Source organism: Salmo salar, chromosome ssa21, assembly GCF_905237065.1.
Source record: "Salmo salar chromosome ssa21, Ssal_v3.1, whole genome shotgun sequence".
In the NCBI taxonomy this organism is placed as follows: Eukaryota; Metazoa; Chordata; class Actinopteri; order Salmoniformes; family Salmonidae; genus Salmo; species Salmo salar.
The window spans coordinates 27,960,419-27,981,455 of NC_059462.1; the positions used below are offsets into that span (position 1 = coordinate 27,960,419).

At 43.4% G+C, this 21,037-nt stretch overlaps 1 protein-coding gene and 1 pseudogene across 1 annotated transcript; one reads left to right on the forward strand and one right to left on the reverse strand.

The window, feature by feature from the left end:
• The first annotated feature begins 99 nt into the window (after nt 1-99).
• On the forward strand, nt 100-8,042 carry pdzk1 (PDZ domain containing 1). Its single transcript, NM_001140090.1, has 9 exons — nt 100-124; nt 1,564-1,773; nt 2,082-2,295; nt 2,800-2,936; nt 4,032-4,227; nt 4,464-4,660; nt 5,304-5,507; nt 6,884-7,255; nt 7,421-8,042. Exons 2-9 carry the CDS (start codon nt 1,567-1,569, stop codon nt 7,475-7,477), a joined length of 1,584 nt encoding a protein of 527 aa, NP_001133562.1. The 5' UTR covers nt 100-124; nt 1,564-1,566; the 3' UTR covers nt 7,478-8,042.
• Nucleotides 8,040-20,304, reverse strand: LOC106582125 (Golgi pH regulator-like; annotated as a pseudogene).
• Nucleotides 20,305-21,037: the final 733 nt, after the last annotated feature.

Below are 21,037 nucleotides of genomic sequence, written 5' to 3' on the forward strand. Positions count from 1 at the left end.
GTCAAAGTCCAGAGAGAGAGAGAGGGGGGGAAAGAGGGAGAGTGAGAAGACACAGATAGAGATAAGCATGAGCATTAGGTGAGCTCCTCCTTCGAACTGGGACTGGGAGTAGAGACAGGAGGAGGTGAGTGAATGTTCTACTGTTTCTCTAATTAATGCGATATTTATTAACATGGTCAATTCTACGATTTGCTCATTATTTTGATATTGCATGTACTGGTTATCTTATTTGTGGCGGGTGTTGGCAGGTGTTTTCTGTAAGACTGTAATTGACATAGAGAAAGATCAGAGATATAGGAGCAGTGGATAGAGGGGTTCCATATAACGCTATAGGGGTGAGACTTTAGGGTTAATATGTGACATGTACCCCCACACTTTAGTGAGGATTCAAACTCATGGGATATCATCCCTCTAAATAGCATCATGGTTCCACTCAAGGTTTCTTCCCAAATGTAGATGGAGTTTCCTTGCAATTGTCATCTTGGGCTAGCTTGTAGGAGTTGAGGACACCCTCTTCTTCCAGCAGACACAGTAATCTACAGTGACTATGTAATGGATGAAATGATACAATTTGACATATTACAGTGTTCATCATAATCTGACAGTTGTAAATAGATGAGCAAACTGTAGGACAGATAAATATCAGCACAGAACCACACCCAGATTTACACTACACTTACACCTGAACACGCACACATCTGTCACGTCTTTCTTTCTCCCTGTGATAACAGGGAGAAAGAATACATACATTATATATACATTATAAGGATTCCTACGTTGACATTCTTTATTTGGGGGTCAAAGTAAACACATTCTAGTTAAAAGAGCCCTTCGCACCTTCAGCTGGCCCTGGCTGCCGTTAACCATTAACACCCTGCTCACGGCCACGGGAAAGTTGGCATAGCAGGTTAACCTTCTTCTGGAGATGTCAGCAGTTGGCTAAACTATTCAAACAAAGGTCTTCAAGAGTGTAGATCTTTGTGTGTGTTGCGCGTGAGTTAGGGACTCGCCCGTAATGATCGTCAGAATACACTCCAGAGATCTGTCAGTAAAGTATCAATCTGTGTAATCAATGACCACGGTCTTCAGCACAGCCCCACACTGTTACATCTCTGTGGAAAATCTTGTATTTTTTGTCTCTCTGTTTATATCTCTTTTTCTATATGACCAATCAGATTTAGGTTGTGCAATTGTTCCACTCCACACCCAACTGACTTCCATTTATCTGAGGGTGTAGTTACCGTACAGTATGTACCTGTGAGCTGCTACAGAATAGCTACGTTTTACAGCACATTGCGTTATTGAGGTAATTTGGCAAGTCTGACAATGTGGGAGTTTAGGACATTGAGATTAGATAAAATCGGGTTTACCACTGCTCCACACAGGGGAGGATCTGAGGGTGAAAAAATGTGTTTTGTAGGGAGTAGAAGGGAAGTTTGTGTGTTAGCATTCTCACACTCTTGTCTGCATTGCATGATATGGCTGGTTAAAAATAGAGGGTGACTGTGCGCACCAGTATGTGGTGTGGCGTGTTGTGTTCTTACCTTGTGGTGTCTGTTGTAGGACATGGCTGGGTACAAGCCCAGGGTGATAGTTCTGAGTAAGAAGCCAGGTCATAGCTTTGGCTTCTTCCTGAGTGTGGAGAAAGGCGAGGATGGTCACCTGATCAGGAACCTTGAGATGGGCGGGCCGGCCGAGCTGGCGGGTTTGAAGGATGGAGACCGCATTCTCCGGGTCAACGGAACCTACATGGATGAAATGGACCACTCACAGGTGAGGAGGGGAGGGGAGCTGACAGGGCTAGCAGTTGTCCAATTGCACATTAACCCCTAGCTTCTCCCACTGTTATTGTATTGAAATTATACAGGTGTAAGCAACATAGTAATAGTAAGATAATAGTATGGTAATAACCTTATCCTCGGGTATTGTTCACACCTATCAAATCATGTAAAGTGCCTTGAGTAGGTACCAGTTTGGGTTTGGTATATGTGGAATTACTAGATAACTCTAGAGCCATAGGAAGTGCTGTAGCAACATACCATGCTCTGTCCCATCTTTTTGTGCTGTGTGCCCTGGGTAAGGTGGTGGACCTGGTGAAGGAGAGTGGTGCATCCGTCACCTTCCATGTTCTGGATGTGGCGTCCTACAAGCAGGCCAAGACTGAGGGGGTGGACTTTTCTGACCCTCACCCCAAACCCACCATGAACGGAGTGGCAGGAGAGGCACCCAAACCCAAACTCTGCTACCTGACCAAGTCCAGCGGGGGTTACGGCTTCTCTTTGCGCTCTGTCAAAGGTCAGAGGGGTGGGGCACACACACACACAGATGTAATCTCTTTGGTTATTTTTTTGATTGTGTGTGATACAGCTGATAGGACACATAGCAATTATTGTCATCTCTGTTTCGCTTGTTGATCAAGCAAGAGATAATCTCATTGTCTCGCATAGCCAGCAGCGTACCACTCTCCATCCCACTGCTAGCTTCCCTATGAAACTAAGCAGGGTTGGTCCTGGTCAGTCCCTGGATGAGAGACCAGATGCTGCTGGAAGTTGTTTTGGAGGGCCAGTAGGAAGTACTGTTTCCTCTGGTCTAAAAAATTAATTCCCCAGAGCAGTGATTGGGGACATTGCCCTGTGTAGGGTGCCATCTTTCGGCTCGGTGTCCTGACTCTCCTTGGTCACTAAAAATATCATGGCACTTATCGTAAGAGTAGGGGTGTTATACTGTTCGTCTTTTGCATATCCAATGATAATGATTCTGTTTATAACTCAATTTTCTTTCCTCCATTTCCTGACCCAGGTGAGGTGGGCATGTTCATGGCAGAGGTGAACCCAGGGGGTGTGGCCGAGAGGGCAGGGGTCAAGGCCAACGATCGTCTGATAGAGGTCAACGGGGAGAACATGGAGAACGCCACTCATGATCAGATAGTAGAGAAGGTCAGGATTCACCCCATATTTACACTACTCTGTGGTGAACTTTAAGTTCAATATCTGTCATGTTATTCTACAGCCTGTCAACACATTATGTTCAAATCAAATGTTATTTGTCACATGCTTTGTAAACAACAGGTGTAGATTAACAGTTAAATTCTTATGGGCCCTCACCAATACACAGAAGAAAAAAATATATAATAATAACACAAGGAAAAAATACACAATGAGTAACATTAACGTGGCTATATACATGGGGTACAAGGACCGAGTCGATGTGCAGGGGTACGAGGTAATTGAGGTAGATATGTACATACAGGTAGGGATAAAGTGACTAGGCAACAGGATAGATAATAAAGAGTAACAGCAGCGTATGTGATGAGTCAAAAGAGCTAGTGCAAAAAGGGTCAATGCAGATAGTTAACCTTTAGCTACCTGGACGAACTATTTAGCAGCTTTATGGCTTGGGGATAGAAGCTGTTCAGGGTCCTGTTGGTTCCAGACTTGGTGTATAAGTACCGCTTGCCATGCGGTAGCAGAGAGAACAGTCTGACTTGGGTGGATGGAGTTTTTTTAGGGCCTTCTGACACCACCTGGTATAGAGGTCCTGGATGGCAGGGAGCTCGGCCACAGTGATGTACTAGGACATACGCACTATGATCCGTAGCGCCTTGCGGTCGAATGCCAAGCAGTTGCCATACCAAGAGGTGATGCAGCCAGTCAAGATGCTCTCAATGGTTTAGCTGTAGAACCATTTGAGGATCTGAGGGCCCATACCAAATATTTTCAGCCTCCTGACAGGGAAGAGGCATTGTCGTGCCCTCTTCATGACTGTGTTGGTGTGTGTGGACCAGGGGCAATACCTTAGTAATCTGGACTCACTCAGAATGCAAGAGTTGGGGCAATGATAATTTAGCAAATCAGTTTTCCTGATTCCAAGCTTTGCCTTGAGAGCAGAAACAAATGTGATTGGTCAAGTTAAGGAAAGATGTCATAACAAGTCTTTATTCTACATGTATATTCTTCACAATTAATTTCTATCTGATAATTCTTTAACATTGCACCATCCTTAAAGAGCCCCTGTTGTGGCCTCTATGTCAGGTCAAGGCATCGGGCAGCAGAATCATGTTTCTATTGGTGGACGAGGACACAGACAAGTTCTACAAGAACAAACACATCAGGCTAGGTGCATGGCTAGCCACAGTGAAGTTCCTCCCACTGAAGCCACGCATTGTAGACTTGTTCAAAGGATCAGACGGCTATGGATACTTCCTAAAGGCTGAGCCTAACAAGACAGGTGTGTGTGCTTGTGTGAATTTTGAAAACTTGGTTACACTTTACTTAAAGCCAACCAGTATAATGCATTAAGATGAGGTTATGACGAATTTTCAGAATGTATGAATCCCTTATAACAACACATCTACTAATAGCCACCTAGGATCATCAATAATAGACTATTCACCAACAGCCGTCATCAGTCTGCGCCATTTTACATAATAAGGACATGCACTGGCTATATCGTCCCACCTGCAGGCCATTTCATCAAGGACATTGACAGGGGCAGCCCAGCTGATAGGGCGGGACTAAAGGAGATGGACAGGCTGGTTGCCGTGGAGGGAGAGGAAGTGGACAGCTGCAGCCATGAGCAGGTGGTGGACAGAATCAGGCAATGTGGCAACAAGTGCTGCCTCCTGGTGGTCGATGAAGACACGGACACGCTCTACAAGATGGTGAGTAGTCAGGGAGAAATCTTCCTGTTGGATTTAGGAAATAAATGAATGAAACGACAGTCAAAGGAATTGGCTAAAGCACATAGGCCTACAAATCTGGGGCAGTTTAAGTGTCTCAGAGTAGGAGTACTGATCTAGGATCAGTTTTCCTTTTGGATTATATTGAATGAGGGGGTAGCTAATCCTGATGAGCACTCAGAAACCTTTTGAATACTCAGTGAAAGTAACCTCCTCTTCCACTTTACTTCCAGATCATGTCACCTAATCTTTAATAATAATGATAATATTAAATTACATTTGTTGAGTGCTTTTCATTTTCAATCAAAAAGCTATTTCGAACAGGGTTCACAATTATATAATTTTATATATATATGTAAAAGTATGTGTTATTCGATTAACTTCTGCCACATGCCTTTTATGAAGATTTTGCACTTAAGTCCATTGTGCTACATTTTTGCCCTTTGAAGACCATTCAAAAAGCCTACAGAAGTTGAAAAAAATTAAAGGCTGCGGGGCAGTCATTTCCTGGTAACTATGATAGCATATATTACATGCTCAGGAAGTGGCCAGAGAGACAGGGCAGTAAAGAAGACTACAGTGGGGATTGAGATGTAGGTCTGAGATTAATTGTGATATTCCACAGGGAGGCGTGTCTCCTCTTTTCTATTTGGAAGAGATGGGATTCCTCCTTCCAGCGAGCCCTCCACCCAGCTACCCAGAGTGCGTCCCGGCCCTTGCACCAGCCACCACAGCACTCCTCAAGCTGTGTAAGATGGAGAAGACCTCCGCTGGGTACGGCTTCCACCTCAACAGTATCCAGGGGGTCTGTGGCCTGTACATCAATGAGGTAAGTACAATGTAGAGCACCTACTATACCCAATGGGTAGCCGAACGGATAAGATAATGCATCCCAAATACATTAACTTAACAAGACTGTTAATCAGATATGGGAAAGATCAAGGGAACAAAGCACATAACCTCAATTTCATACACAACATGGCCAAAAGTATGTGGACACCTGCTCGTCGAACATCTCTTTACAAAATCATGGGCATTAATATGGAGTTGTTGCTATAACAGCCTCCACTTTTCTGGGAAGGCTTTCCACAAGATGTTGGAATGTTGCTGCGGGGACTTGCTTCCACTCAGCCACAAGAGCATTACTGAGGTCGGGCACTGATGTTGGGTGAATAGTCCTGGCTCACAGTCTTCGTTCCAATTCATCCTGAAGGTGGTCGATGGGGTTGAGGTCAGGGCGCTGTGCAAGCCAGTCAAGTTCTTCTACACCGATGTCGACAAACCATTTCTGTATGGACCTCCCGTGCACAATTCCAGAACAATTGTCATGCTGGAACAGGAAAGGGCCTTCCCCAAACTGTTGCCACAAAGTTGGAAGCACAGAATTGTCTAGAATGTCATTGTATGCTGTGGTGTTAAAGTTTCCCTTCAGTGTAACTAAGGGGCCTAGCCCAAACCATGAAAAACAGGCCCAGACCATTATTCCTCCTCCACCAAATTTTACAGTTGGCACTATGTATTCGGACAGGTAGCGTTCTCCTGGCATCCGCCAAACTCAGATTGGTCCGTCGGACTGCCAGATTGTGAAGCATGAGACATCACTTCAGAGAACGCGTTTCCACTGCTCCACAGTCCAATGGTGGTGAGCTTGTGGTGAGCTTGTCACCACTCCAGCCGACGCTTGGCATTGCGCATGGTGATCTTAGGCTTGTGTGCGGCTGCTTGGCCATGGAAACCCATTTCATGAAGCTCTCGACAAACATTTATTGTGCTGACAATGCTTCCAGAGGCACTCGGCCGTCCCGTTTTGTGAGCTTGTGTGGCTTACCACTTCGCGGCTAAGCCGTTGTTGCTTCTAGACGTTCCACTTCACAATAACAGCACTTACAGAAATTTGACGAATGGACTTGTTGGAAAGTTGGCATCGTGTGACGGTGCCACGTTGAAAGTCACTGAGCTCTTCAGTAAGGCCATTCTACTGCCAATGTTTGTCTGTAAAGATTGCATGGCTGTGTGCTCGATTTTATATACCTGTCAGAAAAGGGTGTGGCTGAAATAGCCGATTCCACTAATTTGAAGGGGTGTCCACATACTTTGTATATATTGTGTACCTCTGAAACACTCCGCTCATTCAGCAACTGTCAACTGTTTGCATTCCAAACCATTCCCAACTCAGCTCACCCCATGCGGTGTTCTCTCTCTCAGGTGGTGAAGGGTGGAGCTGCGGACAGGGTGGGTATGAAGGACGATGACATTGTGGTGGAGGTGGACGGTGTAAATGTGGAGCAGAGCAGTCACGAGCAAGTGGTGGAGTTGATCCGTAACAGCGGCAGCTCACTGGTGCTCCTAGTGGCTGGGAAGCAGGCCTACAACCACTTCAAAGCCAAAGGGGTGGCCATCACACCCCAGCTTCTCACCCCCGCACCCACAGCCAGGTCCCCATCCCCACCCCCCTCCCCAGCCCAAAGACACACACCAGCCCAGATACACACACCAGCCACTCTGGAGGAAGTCCGAGAGGAGGAGGAGGAGGAGGAGGCTAAGCCAGACATCCCACTGCCCCAGACACGAGAGAGAGTGAGTGACAACAGAAATGTGCTCGAGTGCCTTGGTACCTTCTGAACTAGATTCAAATTACTCTGAATGTAGACTGAAACCAAAGTATTCAGAAGCAAGTTAGTATCAATTGTATTTGCCCACAATTCTATTGCAGACAATTATTTGACTCTTTCTCTCCCTTAGACTCCATCTGTGTCTTCAGCAGCATCATCTTGCTTGAGTGTTGATGAGAGACTCTGAGAAGTCACCAATGAGAAACAACTTCCTAACCTTTTCTGTCTCCAGTCAACATTTGTACCATGCAGGATAATGTGGATATCTTGGCATAAAAAGTCTGATCAAACTAAATACATTCCAATGACAGTCTGTTTAAAGGTATGAATGCAATTGGTTTAAAATAGTAATAAATAGTTATGTATTATTTATGTATAATTGCATTGATCAGTTAGATGCCACTGTTACCCAACAAACGTATGGATTCATATGATCCTATTACAAGCAACTGCAATGTAGACAGAGAACACCAGTAATACCAGTTCAATGTGTTATACTATAACAAAAACCATATAGCGACATCGGCCTGCACCTTAATCATAAAACTGTCGTTTAGATAGCATTTAAATGGTCATTTATTTTAGCAGATCCAAAGAGGCTTTCTGCTCAGATGACAAATACCGCTCTCACAAAGAGACAAAGTATCCAGTCCCAGATCTGTTTATAAGTCACTATTCACTTATTCTCTGCTTAACTGGTATATTTAGTGGCATTGCAGTACTTAAAATAAAGGGAACGGAGTAACTAATAACCACATAAATTGGTTTATTCTGTAGCTTTCCCACCTTTGTGAAAGCACAGTAGAGTACAGTAGATATTCGCACACATTCACCAACAAACAACCCCAGGTACATGACATGTACAGACTGGACACCATGAAAGATGCTAGCCAATAGCATCATGGACATTGGGGATACATTTCTTCTATAATTTTGAGTATTCTGTTTGTCAAAAATAGAGTGTAAACTTAAGGTAGTGATGGTCTTTACAACCCATTCATACAACAAAGCTAGTGTTGCAGTGAAGCTGGTCTGTGCTGTATACTATGCAGTTCTCCTGTGGTCAGATTCATTTAAGGCTAGACAGAACCTGTGTCCAACGGGCCAACAGCACGATGACACATCCTCATCGTTAGCTACATTGTTTTAGTCATTCCCCCCCACGTTCACCCCAACATTAGTCCAGCTTTCCATGGCACCAATTCCCCTCCATTGATTCCCCCCAACACCAATGGTCCACATGGCCACACATCGGCCCTTCCTGATTCAGGAAACACAGGCAAAACCTCTTCTTCTCACCACCAGACAGACCAGAGATTTAAAAAAGAGAAAATCTAAATCCCACAGACTCAAAGTTCAGTTCTGGAGGCCAGCTGAGCTTCCAGGTAAAGGGTCAAGTTCAAAGTGGGGTCAGAGGGTCATGTGCTTCTCAGGCGCCTGTTTGTGGGCAAGGTAGAGGAAAAGGATGCTGGAGAGGGCACTGACGAGGAAGATGACGTCGAACCATCGGTGGTAGAAGTTGAACTGCAGCTCGCCCAGCACCTCGGTCACGATAGAGCGATACTCTAGAGGCATGCTCATCCTCACGAGGAGAACAGACGAGACAAAGTACATCCCCTGAGAGAAACAAGAGAGAGACACGCAAGATGTCAGTTGTCTTTGCACTAACCCATCTAAAGATTGAATAGACAACTGATCTCAAAAAAGCATTTGCACTGAAATATATGCCCTCTGATCTTTGTCACAAATCTTGCATATAACAAAACAGATACTGACCATGATTTGAGCTAGGACCAGCACTATAACATTGGAGGACTTGCTGCTGGAGATGGCATAGAAGAACTAGAGAGAAACAGAGTCAAGATCAGTGTTAGGATACATCGTAACATGCCTCGGTAGACTGACTACTTCCTGTCTGTAGTTGGCTTACCTTGGTGAGTGTGATGAGAAGGCCTCTAATAGAGGTGACGATGATGATGCCCACCAGGATGAAGGAGATGTGCTGAGACCAGAACTTTACCTGCCGAGGAGAGGATATGTAAGGAAAACTAGAGCAACAATAGAACACACCAATACAACTTACTATTTCCATTTGGAATTATCCCATAAAAGTGAAGATTGAGTTCAGAAGGACATTTTCATAAAATGACAACCATTAACATTACTTGAGGTGTGTGTGTGCATGAGTAGCAGAACTCACATCAAACTGAATGCCTAGGTAGTTAACAGTGATCTCAATCCCTCTAGTCACTGGATCAGTCTTCCCAACACGGTCAAACACAATGTTAATGGTGGCCTTAGAGGGACAAAAAAACAGGGTTACTACAGATATAGTTTTGGGGCCTGATGTGGATATGATAAACTGACTGTATGTGAAGTATAAGATCATTCAATTTGAAAGCAAAAACAATATGGGTAGAAGAACAAATGTTTTAACTTACAGACACAATACAGGTTACTAAATAGAGATCAAAAGACACTGAATATTCTCTAAACTGTCAGATACCAAACTCAAACTTGATTTTCTCAGATTCATCTGTTTCTAAGGCTGTCAAGCAAGCTAACCAGTAGCTAGTCGGGCCAAGTTGAATCTAGGTCTCAGTCAGACTATGTCTGTAACTCTTACCATAAATATTTTCCACACACAGTAGATGGAGAAGAAATAACCCAGGAAGTTGAAGTATTTCCCCTGGAATGTCTTGGAGTATTCAATCCACTCCTACAGTCCAGGAAGGAAAGAGTGAAGAGAGGGACAAAGACACATTATTACAATCAACCAAACGTGCATAACAATAGGCTTAAGCCAAAACACAACACTACACACACACACAGTACCAGTGAAAAGTTTGGACACCTACTTATTCAACGTTTTTTCTTTATTTTTACGATGTTCTACATTACAGAATAAGAATGAATATATCAAACTATGAAATAGCATATGGAAACATGTAGTAACCAAAAAAAGTGTTAAACAAATCAAAATATAATCTATATTTTAGGTTCTTCAAAGTAGCCACCCTTTTCCTTGATGATAGCTTTGCATACTCTTGACATTCTCTCAACCAGCTTCACCTGGAATGCTTTTCCAAAAGTCTTGAAGGAGTCCCTACATATGCTGAGCACTTCTTGGTTGTTTTACCTTCACTCTGCGGTCCAACTCATCCCAAGCCATCTCAATTGGGTTGTGGTTGGGTGATTGTGGAGGCCAGGTCATGTGATGCAGCACTCCATCAGACTCCTTCTTGGTCAAATAGCCCTTCCACAGCCTGGAGATGTTTTGGGTCATTGTCCTGTTGAAAAACAAATGATAGTCCCACTAAGCCCAAAGCAGATGGGAAGGTGTATCTCTGCAGAACGCTGTAGTTGTCATCCTGGTTAAGTGTGCCTTGAATTCTAAATAAAGGTTTCACCAGTAAAGGACCCCCACACCATCACACCTCCTCCATGCTTCACGGTGGGAACCACACGTGTGGAGATCATCCGTTCACCACTCTGCATCTCACAAAGACAAGTGGTTGGAACCTAAAATCTCAAATTTAGACTCAGACCAAAGGACAGACTTCCACTGGTCTAATGTCCATTGCTCATGTTTCTTGGCCCAAGAAAGTCTCTTATTGGTCTCCTTTAGTAGTGGTTTCTTTGCAGCAATTCGACCATGAAGGTCCGATTCACACAGTCTCCTCTGAACAGTTGATGTTGAGATGTGTCTGTTACTTGAACTCAGTGAAGGATTTATTTGGGCTGCAATTTCTGAGGCTGGTAACCTTAACGAAATTTTCCTCTGCAGCAGAGGTAACTCTGGGTCTTCCTTTCCTGCGGCGGTCCTCATGAGAGCCAGTTTCATCATAGCGCTCGATGGTTTTTGCAACTGCACTTCAAGAAACTTTAAAAGTTATTGAAATTCTCCGGATTGACTGACCTTCATGTCTTAAAGTAATGATGGAATGTCGTTTCTCTTTTCTTATTTGAGCTGTTCTTGCCATAATATGGACTTGGTCTTTTACCAAATATGGCTATCTTCTGTATGCCACCCCTATCCTGTCACAACACAACTGATTGGCTGAAATGCATTTAAGGAAAGAAATTCCACAAATTAACAAGGCACACCTGTTAATTGAAATGCATTCCAGGTGACTACCTCATGAAGGTGACTACCTCATGAACACTTTTTGGGTTAATACACGATTCCATATCTGTTATTTCATAGTTACTATTTTCTATGTTGTAGAATAATAGTGAAGACATCAAAACTATGAATTCAATAGATTTTAGATTCTTCAAAATAGCAATCCTTTGCCTTGATGACAGCTTTGCACACACTTGGCATTCTCTCAACCAGCTTCATGAGGTAGTCACCTGGAATGCAATGAAATATATATGTGTGTGTGTGGAAAGCCTGCATGTCTTTATGTGTGACAAAGAACATAATATGGGGGACAATTCTTCAGATACTGCATCTTGATATCTCCTCTGAATGAATAATATTTACACACATTTTTGGGGCACTCGACTATTTTTAGAATATGGTAACACAGAAAACAGTATGCTTTGAACATAAATACTGTTTACTTAAGTAGAATGTTTTGTTAAGCGCCAATGTTTTGATTTGGAACTCAATGATTTGGGACTCAGTTTTGGTGGCAACAACCCGAAGACAAGATGTGCAACTTGTTTCTGCTTTTCCAAGACTATCCAGTCCGTAACACAGATGGCACAGGAACATCAGTATCTTCCTGCAAGACCATCAGATTCCATCAACAATGGTAAGAAATATTGTACAGCACACCTGTGGATTGAATTTCTAGCTGCGTGGACCTGTCCGGAGGACAATGAGCCCCGCACACTACACAGACCTCAACGCAACAAACTAGTGTGAACCGGATCGAAGCAGAGAGGAGGCCTTTTGGGGTACTGGCAGGGTGAAACGTGTTCACCCTTCCCCAAGTTAAGTAGCCTGCACCTCTCTCATTTCATCCGCAGCCATTGACAATCCTCAAATTCCATTTAGCCATTGGATTGAAAGACAAGTCATTGTGAATCACAGCTAATTTTCTGGCTGAACACTCCCAGTGTCTCCCCGACTGGCTTTTACTCCAAATACTTTGAATACCTTCACTATCGTGAATAGGCATTGTCCTCTAAAAGATCCCCAATAACATTACCCTTGCATCACCTTATCAAACTTTGTTGATTTTACCATTGAGTTGTGTGAATTTATTATCCATTATTGTTTGTTTTCGCTTTGGTATTACTATTTTGGTTTATTGTGAATTTGTTGAATCATATTTGGAGATGTGTTGTGTATTTGACCTATGGCACCTTAGTGCAACAGCGCCATTTGCTGACAGAATCTTTGTATTTCGCTCAGTACAACACCACCCAGGAAGCCTGCTGCAGCTCAAATAAGAGCGTGGTGGTGGGGGGGACCACAGAACAATCCAAAAGGACTTTTAAAACAGAACTTTTACCCTTTTCATCTTTTTGGACTTTTATTGTGTGGAATGCCCTTCTGCCTGGGGTTTGTTTGAATGGTCTACACAGTAGACTATACAGACTGCTCCTCCTTAGGGTTTGTATCAGGGTTCTACTGGACCGATGGTCATGCCCCTGTTATGTGTGTGTGTTGCCTTGGTGGCCTGCAGGTCCACTGTCTCCAGGAAGAGCTGGCGACTCACTTCCTGCTGAATTAGAAACAAGTCTGAAGGGGGGGGGGGGGTCAAGGAAACTACACACACACACACACACAATGATGTGAAGGATATTCTTGCTGCGCGTTGGTGAGGTTGTGACACTTTTGATCATTCCCCAGAATCCTGTCTGTTTGTTCTGGTCCTCCCCTCGCTGGTACATCTGCCTCCGCGTCATCGCAATGCTGCACGGACAAAACACGAAATATACCGTAATTTCCGGACTATTAAGCGCACCTGAATATAAGCCGCACCCACTGAATTAAAATGTTTTATTTATTTTGAACATAAATAAGCCGCACATGTCTATAAGCCGCAGGTGCCTACCGGTACATTGAAACAAATGAACTTTACACAGGCTTTAACGAAACACGGCTTGTAACAAAAATAAATAGGCTTTAACGAAACACGGCTTGTAACAAAAAATAAAAAATTTGCAGTAAGCTTTAGTTGTCTTTTTGCACTGAGTCAATTCCTCACGCTGCTGTTTCCAACGTCTTATCATCGACTCATTAAGACCAAGCTCCCGTGCAGCAGCTCTATTTCCTTTTCCAACAGCCAGATCAATCGCCTTCAACTTGAAAGCTGCATCATATGCATTTCTCTGTGTCTTTGCCATGATGAGGGTGAGAAAATGACTACCGTAATCAGAATGATGGGAAGTTTGAGAGCGCTCGATTTAATCTAAACAGTAAACTAAAAAGTTGTTTGACCTTAACCCGTTCGGCAATTTCATTGGTCTAATGAAAGCTTCATGCCGCCAAAAAACTGAGCACGTCACAGAATGTGTTTTTTTGGAAAAAACAAATTGAAAGCGGGAAAAATCCATATATTAGCCGCATCATTGTTTAAGCCGCGAGGTTCAAAGCCTGGGAAAAAAGTTGCGGCTTATAGTCCGGAATTTACGGTATGACATCAAACACTGGCACAAGAAAACAGCACGTGATTCTCTCTCACGCTCACCGTTTCTTCTTGCTGATGATCATGGCCATGGTCTGAAGAAGTCTCTGTAGATAAAGATGTAATGCATCACACAGGTATAAATGTAGTAAAGGGTAGTACGTTTACTGGTGAATAAAAGGGTAGGTCATTTAGGAGTGACGAGTACTGTATGTGAGGAGTAGAGTAGTAGGTGTCTATGGGGAGTTAGAGAATGGGATTGTAGGTAATGTAGTTGTTTAATGCTGTTTTTGACTATACAGACTTAGTACACTAACCGTAGGACATGTAGGTGTAAGGGCAGTTGACGGCACCAAAGCCGGACAGGAGAGCCATCAAATTGACACCTATGACACCAACACAACTGATCAGCTGCTCAATGGACAGGATACCTGAGGTACAGAGATTGAACATAATGTTACAGTCTATGCCTATCACTGTTACAATCCAGTCCCTTCAGATCTACTAGAGGTGTGTATGAGTAGGGGCTACGGGTTGATTTGGAATAGGGCCTTACACACAGCAGGGCTTGACATTAACTTTTTTAGCAACGAAAGTTCAAGTCACTTGTACCCCCCCAAAAAGGTCTGTAACACCATGGGCAAAAAAGGTGTTGCATGATGCAAGGAACCACTTCACAAAATAACATTCATTATTATCCCTGGTACTGACAATGGAAGGCTGCTGGTCTCTGATCCCATGTATTATAAAGTGTCTCCTGCCATTGTGGCCTTGAGCAAGGCACTTAACCCCCCACAATGTAAAACACTGCACTGATAGTTTACTGTATAAAACACATGTGGTCCATCAACCTTCCATCTGGAGAGCTACTGGGTGTGGAGGCTTTTGATCCAACCCTGCTCAAACACACCAGTCAGCTTATCAAGGTCCTGTTGAGCAGCTGATATTTTATATTGTGGTGTGTTCGAGCAGGGCTGGAACAAAAGCCGGCACACCCAGTAGCTTTCCTGGAATCTCCTGGAGGACGGTTGACCACCCTGCAACATAAAATAATTCCCTCATTCAATGAACTAGGGATCAAATGGCTAAGGTGGGCGAGGTAGCTAGCTAAGACGTACGTTAAAATAGTCAGCGTTCAGGGGAGATCCTTACAGCATAGGAGTTACTTGTCAATCAGGCTATTCTAGGGATATTTTTGTAACTTTGTCAGAATTACATGGCCAGTATTGAATAAAGGAGAATCCTAGTCAATAATTTGTGCTTGAGAGATAGTTTACAACTGTAAAAAAAAAATAAAAAAAGTGCCGGTGGAAAGTTATTTTAGGACATCGGACATGACAATACATGCTAATAGCAAGACATTAATGCATGCTAACAGCTAAATAATTAACTAGCAAGATAGCCAATTCAAAACATATTTTGTAGTTTGGCTGGTTATCTAGTTAGTTGGACTGGGCGATATGGCCAAAATATAATACCACAGTATTACATTTTCTTTGTTTTGTTTTTTAATAATAAAAGTTATACATTTGCTTTATGAGTGGTGTGTGAACCTAGGGTGGCAATATATATACTGCTCAAAAAAATAAAGGGAACACAAACAACACATCCTTGATCTGAATGAATGAAATAATCTTATTAAATACTTTTTTCTTTACATAGTTTAATGTGCTGACAACAAAATCACACAAAAATAATTAATGGAAATCCAATTTATCAACCCATGGAGGTCTGGATTTGGAGTCACACTCAAAATTAAAGTGGAAAACCACACTACAGGCTGATCCAACTTTGATGTAATGTCCTTAAAACAAGTCAAAATGAGGCTCAGTAGTGTGTGTGGCCTCCACGTGCCTGTATGACCTCCCTACAATGCCTGGGCATGCTCCTGATGAGGTGGCGGATGGTCTCCTGAGGGATCTCCTCCCAGACCTGGACTAAAGCATCCGCCAACTCCTGGACAGTCTGTGGTGCAACGTGGCGTTGGTGGATGGAGCGAGACATGATGTCCCAGATGTGCTCAATTGGATTCAGGTCTGGGGAACGGGCGGGCCAGTCCATAGCATCAATGCCTTCCTCTTGCAGGAACTGCTGACACACTCCAGCCACATGAAGTCTAGCATTGTCTTGCATTAGGAGGAACCCAGGGCCAACCGCACCAGCATATGGTCTCACAAGGGGTCTGAGGATCTCATCTCGGTACCTAATGGCAGTCAGGCTACCTCTGGCGAGCACATGGAGGGCTGTGCGGCCCCCCAAAGAAATGCCACCCCACACCATGACTAACCCACCGCCAAACCGGTCATGCTGGAGGATGTTGCATGCAGCAGATCGTTCTTCACGGCGTCTCCAGACTGTCACGTCTGTCACGTGCTCAGTGTGAACCTGCTTTCATCTGTGAAGAGCACAGGGCGCCAGTGGCGAATTTGCCAATCTTGGTGTTCTCTGGCAAATGCCAAACGTCCTGCACGGTGTTGGGCTGTAAGCACAACCCCCACCTGTGGACGTCGGGCCCTCATGGAGTCTGTTTCTGACCGTTTGAGCAGACATGCACATTTGTGGCCTGCTGGAGGTCATTTTGCAGGGCTCTGGCAGTGCTTCTCCTGCTCCTCCTTGCACAAAGGCGGAGGTAGCGGTCCTGCTGCTGGGTTGTTGCCCTCCTACGGCCTCCTCCACGTCTCCTGATGTACTGGCTTGTCTCCTGATAGCGCCTCCATGCTCTGGACACTACGCTGACAGACACAGCAAACCTTCTTGCCACAGCTCGCATTGATGTGCCATCCTGGATGAGCTGCACTACCTGAGCCACTTGTGTGGGTTGTAGACTCCGTCTCATGCTACCACTAGAGTGAAAGCACCGCCAGCATTCAAAAGTGACCAAAACATCAGCCAGGAAGCATAGGAACTGAGAAGTAGTCTGTGGTCCCCACCTGCAGAACCACTCCTTTATTGGGGGTGTCTTGCTAATTGCCTATAATTTCCACCTGTTGTCTATTCCATTTGCACAACAGCATGTGAAATTTATTGTCAATCAGTGTTGCTTCCTAAGTGGACAGTTTGATTTCACAGAAGTGTGATTGACTTGGAGTTACATTGTGTTGTTTAAGTGTTCCCTTTATTTTTTTGAGCAGTGTATATTCTAAGTGATTTGGGTCTTTCTCCAATAAAAAAAATATTCATTTCTGCATTTCCTGCACTCATTTGAGGTCATTTTCACACTGCAACGTAGGGCTGCACTATATGGGCAAACAATCTAGGCCTTATTTTTAACCAAATGTTGCAATTGGGATTTCACTAGCGATTTGGAGCAAAACACTTTGGTGAACTGTTGGAATAATGGACATTGAATGGTTATTCTAATTCTATAGTTAGAATATAATAATGGGAACTTTGAATACAGTGTTGTTTGACATGACCACGAATGAAAATGCCAGGAGTTATTGTGACAGGGTAGGAACACAGTGTTAAGTGTTTCCTAGGGGACACTATAATCTTTGGCTACATTGAATGTTTTGTCTTAGCTACTTCATGTAGCTAACATATTCATGCTTTGTGTATTCCTCTTTGATTTAGAAGATACTGTTGCACAAATAACACCGATTTAGGTCTACACCATCACTGGTATTATCAGGCTGTATTACAGGGTTCCCCAACTGGAGGCCCAAGGGCCGAATTTGGCCCCCCCATGTTCTGAGCAAAAAAAAAAAAAAAAAGTTTCATTGTAGGACATACGACTGTAAAAACACCAGGGAATCAGCATCAAGTGATACATTTTTTTTTTTGTTAACCCTTTTTCTCCTCAATTTCGTGGTATCCAATTGGTAGTTACAGTCTTGTCTCATCGCTGCAACTCCCGTACGGACTCGGGAGAAGGCGAAGGTCAAGAGCCATGCGTCCTCCGAAACACAACCCAACCAAGACACACTGCTTTTTGACACAATGCCCATTTAACCTGGAAGTCAGCCGCACCAATGTCTCGGAGGAAACACCGTACACCTGGTGACCATGTCAGCGTGCACTGCACCCGGTACGCAGGACAGTGTTCCCAAAAGTAATCAAAGTTTGAAATTATTATGTTTTATTCAAATATTATATCTGTTAAGGCTTCCAGCGGTCAATTTGCAGTCTACATGTTTTTTATTATGTTCTGGCCCCCCGACCATCCAGTCAAGAATCTTGTTGATGATCCCTGCTGTATAGCTAGTTACGTTTGCTCTGACTCAGTACATTTAGCTGCTAGCATTAGCGGCTAACACGATTTAGGCCCAACTTGCTAAGACAAACTAGCCGTTTGCAGATGTAAGAAACACAAACTAATAGTGTGCTTATAGAACGCTTATGGATTTATATTAAGAAGCAATGTGAAAACAGCATTGTCATCATCAACATTGTTGCATGTGCTGCATTGACCATGCAGACTGAACCCAAATGTCTCATGGTCGAGGAACAACAAACATGCTCTAGAAGTGACAGGGGGCAAGGCTAGAACTGTGTGGAAAGTGGCATGGAGAGAGAGAGCGGAAAGAGATGACTCAAGTAGTGGACTAAACTATAGAATTGGATGTTACACACGGTGTATCACATTTAACAAACCAAACATTTAAATACTATTATAGAAGGTAAAGTAAAAACCCAAACCGGTCCGTGCATCAATACTGGTATATCGTAAAAATGTGCTATATTGCCCAGCCCTACTAGTTAGTCTGTTGTATATCATTATTTTACCTGCTGCTCAAATGTCTGTCTCTCTCTGGCACACGCAGGTGATGCACACACAATTACCTTTCCAGGATTTTCATTGCTGACCATAAATGAGCTATAACTGGGCAAATAACTCACTAACTAGCAATGAATATCCACAAATGTGCACACATGGCTCAAAAACGCATCTCGCAACTGCATGATTGAAAGACCACTCTTGGCTGTCAATGCAGGCCTACAATAATTATACTACGATGAGCTCTGTAGAGATTGGGAGAGCAGTGTGCAACACATTGCATCCGGAGGACACTGATTCAATTCTGATCAGAGTAGCCTAATTGTTTGATATTTAGATTTTAGCATAATTTTTTTAACTTGTCCATTCTGACAATTTAAATCTATATTCTTCTTGTCCGACTATTATATTTACTTGTCCCGGGCAAGTGTTAATGTCGAGCCCTGCACAGCATTGGGAGAGTGAGAATAGGGAGAGGGGGAAGGGGAAGGGTAGGCACTCACCGTGTTTGGGACTAAGGATGGGGAAAGGGTCCCCCAACTTCCAGAAGAAATACATGAAGGTAAACCAGACGACACAGGCAAAAAGCAGCTTCTGTCTCTGCACTAGACACAAACACACAATATACACTTGAGAAACTGCGTGTAAGAATCCCCAGCAAGAGAGCATCCATCATACACTGTAGCATCAAACATGGAAGGATCAATTAATTTATGCTACAGCTGGACTAATATGGACAAAATGTCACTCACACAGGCGGATGTTGCTGACGACAAAGTAGCCAATATAAAAAGGCACTACGAAGATTAGAAACAGTAGAATCACATACAGGTTGAACTTCCAGTGGAAATACCTGGAACTGAGGGACACAGATACAAGGACATATGACACATCGCCTAGCTGGTTGATGAGAGCAAAGTATAATACTGAATAAACGTGGTAACATAAAGAATGCATTAAACTATTGTACTAACCTAGTTTCTAAGGCACCCAGTATCTCAAAGATAATGAGCTCAAACATGGTGCAGGAGAAGGCAAAGGTGATGGAGAACACCACCTGGACCACATACTGTCGTACCTGTTGACCGGAACATGACCATAGGGTTAGATTAGGCTGTAGGTGCGGTCACAAAATATCACTACTGTCTAAGCACCCATGCTGATGTATCAGTCACTTTCTGTTTCATGCTGGTTCTCACAACTGGTCTTATAGGCAGTTCCAGGAACAGAATTACAGCAAGGCATCTAGCTCCAGAAATAAAGGCACAGCCAGTAGACTAGCTAAATATCCTATTCCACATTATTTTTGTCACTGGCCTACACACCCCATAATGTCAAAGTGGAATTCTGTTTATTGAAATGTTAACAAATTAATAAAAAATGAAAAGCTGAAATGTCTTGAATCAATGCAGCCTATCACAGTGCCATCCGTTTTGTCACCAAAGCCCCATATACTACCCACCCCTGCGACCTGTACGCTCTCGTTGGCTGGCCTTCACTTCATAATCGTCGCCAAACCCACTGGCTCCAGGTCATCTACAAGACCCTGCTAGGTAAAGTCCCCCCTTATCTCCGCTCACTGGTCACCATAGCAGCACCCACCTGTAGCACGCGCTCCAGCAGGTATATCTCTCTGGTCACCCCCAAAGCCAATTCCTCCTTTGGCCGTCTCTCCTTCCAGTTCTCTGCTGCCAATGACTGGAACGAACTACAAAAATCTCTGAAACTGGAAACACTTATCTCCCTCACTAGCTTTAAGCACCAGCTGTCAGAGCAGTTCACAGATCACTGCACCTGTACATAGCCCATCTATAATTTAGCCCAAACAACTACCGCTTCGCCTACTGTATTTATTTATTTTATTTAGCTCGTTTGCACCCCATTATCTCGATTTCTACTTTGCACTTTCTTCTACTACAAATCTACCATTCCAGTGTTTTTACTTGCTATATTGTATTTACTTTGCCACCATGGCCTTTTTTGCCTTTACCTCCCTTATCTCACCTCATTTGCTCACATTGTATATAGACTTATTTTTCTACTATATTATTGACTGTATGTTTGTTTTACTCCATGTGTGACTGTGTTTTTGTATGTTGTCGAACTGCTTTGCTTTATCTTGGCCAGGTCGCAATTGTAAATGAGAACTTGTTCTCAACTTGCCTACCTGGTTAAATAAAGGTGAAATAAAATAAAATAAATAAAAATAAGCATTCAACCTTTTTTTTAAGTGCAAGCCTAAATAAGTTCAGGGGTAAAATGTTTCTTAACAAGTCACATACGTTGCATGGACTCATTATTTTTGCAGTAAAAGTATTTAACATGATTTTTGATTGACTACCTCATCTCTGTACCCCACACATACAATTATCCGTAAGGTCCCTCAGTCGAGCAGTGAATTTCAAAAACATAAAGACAGGGAGGTTTTCCAATGCCTCGCAAA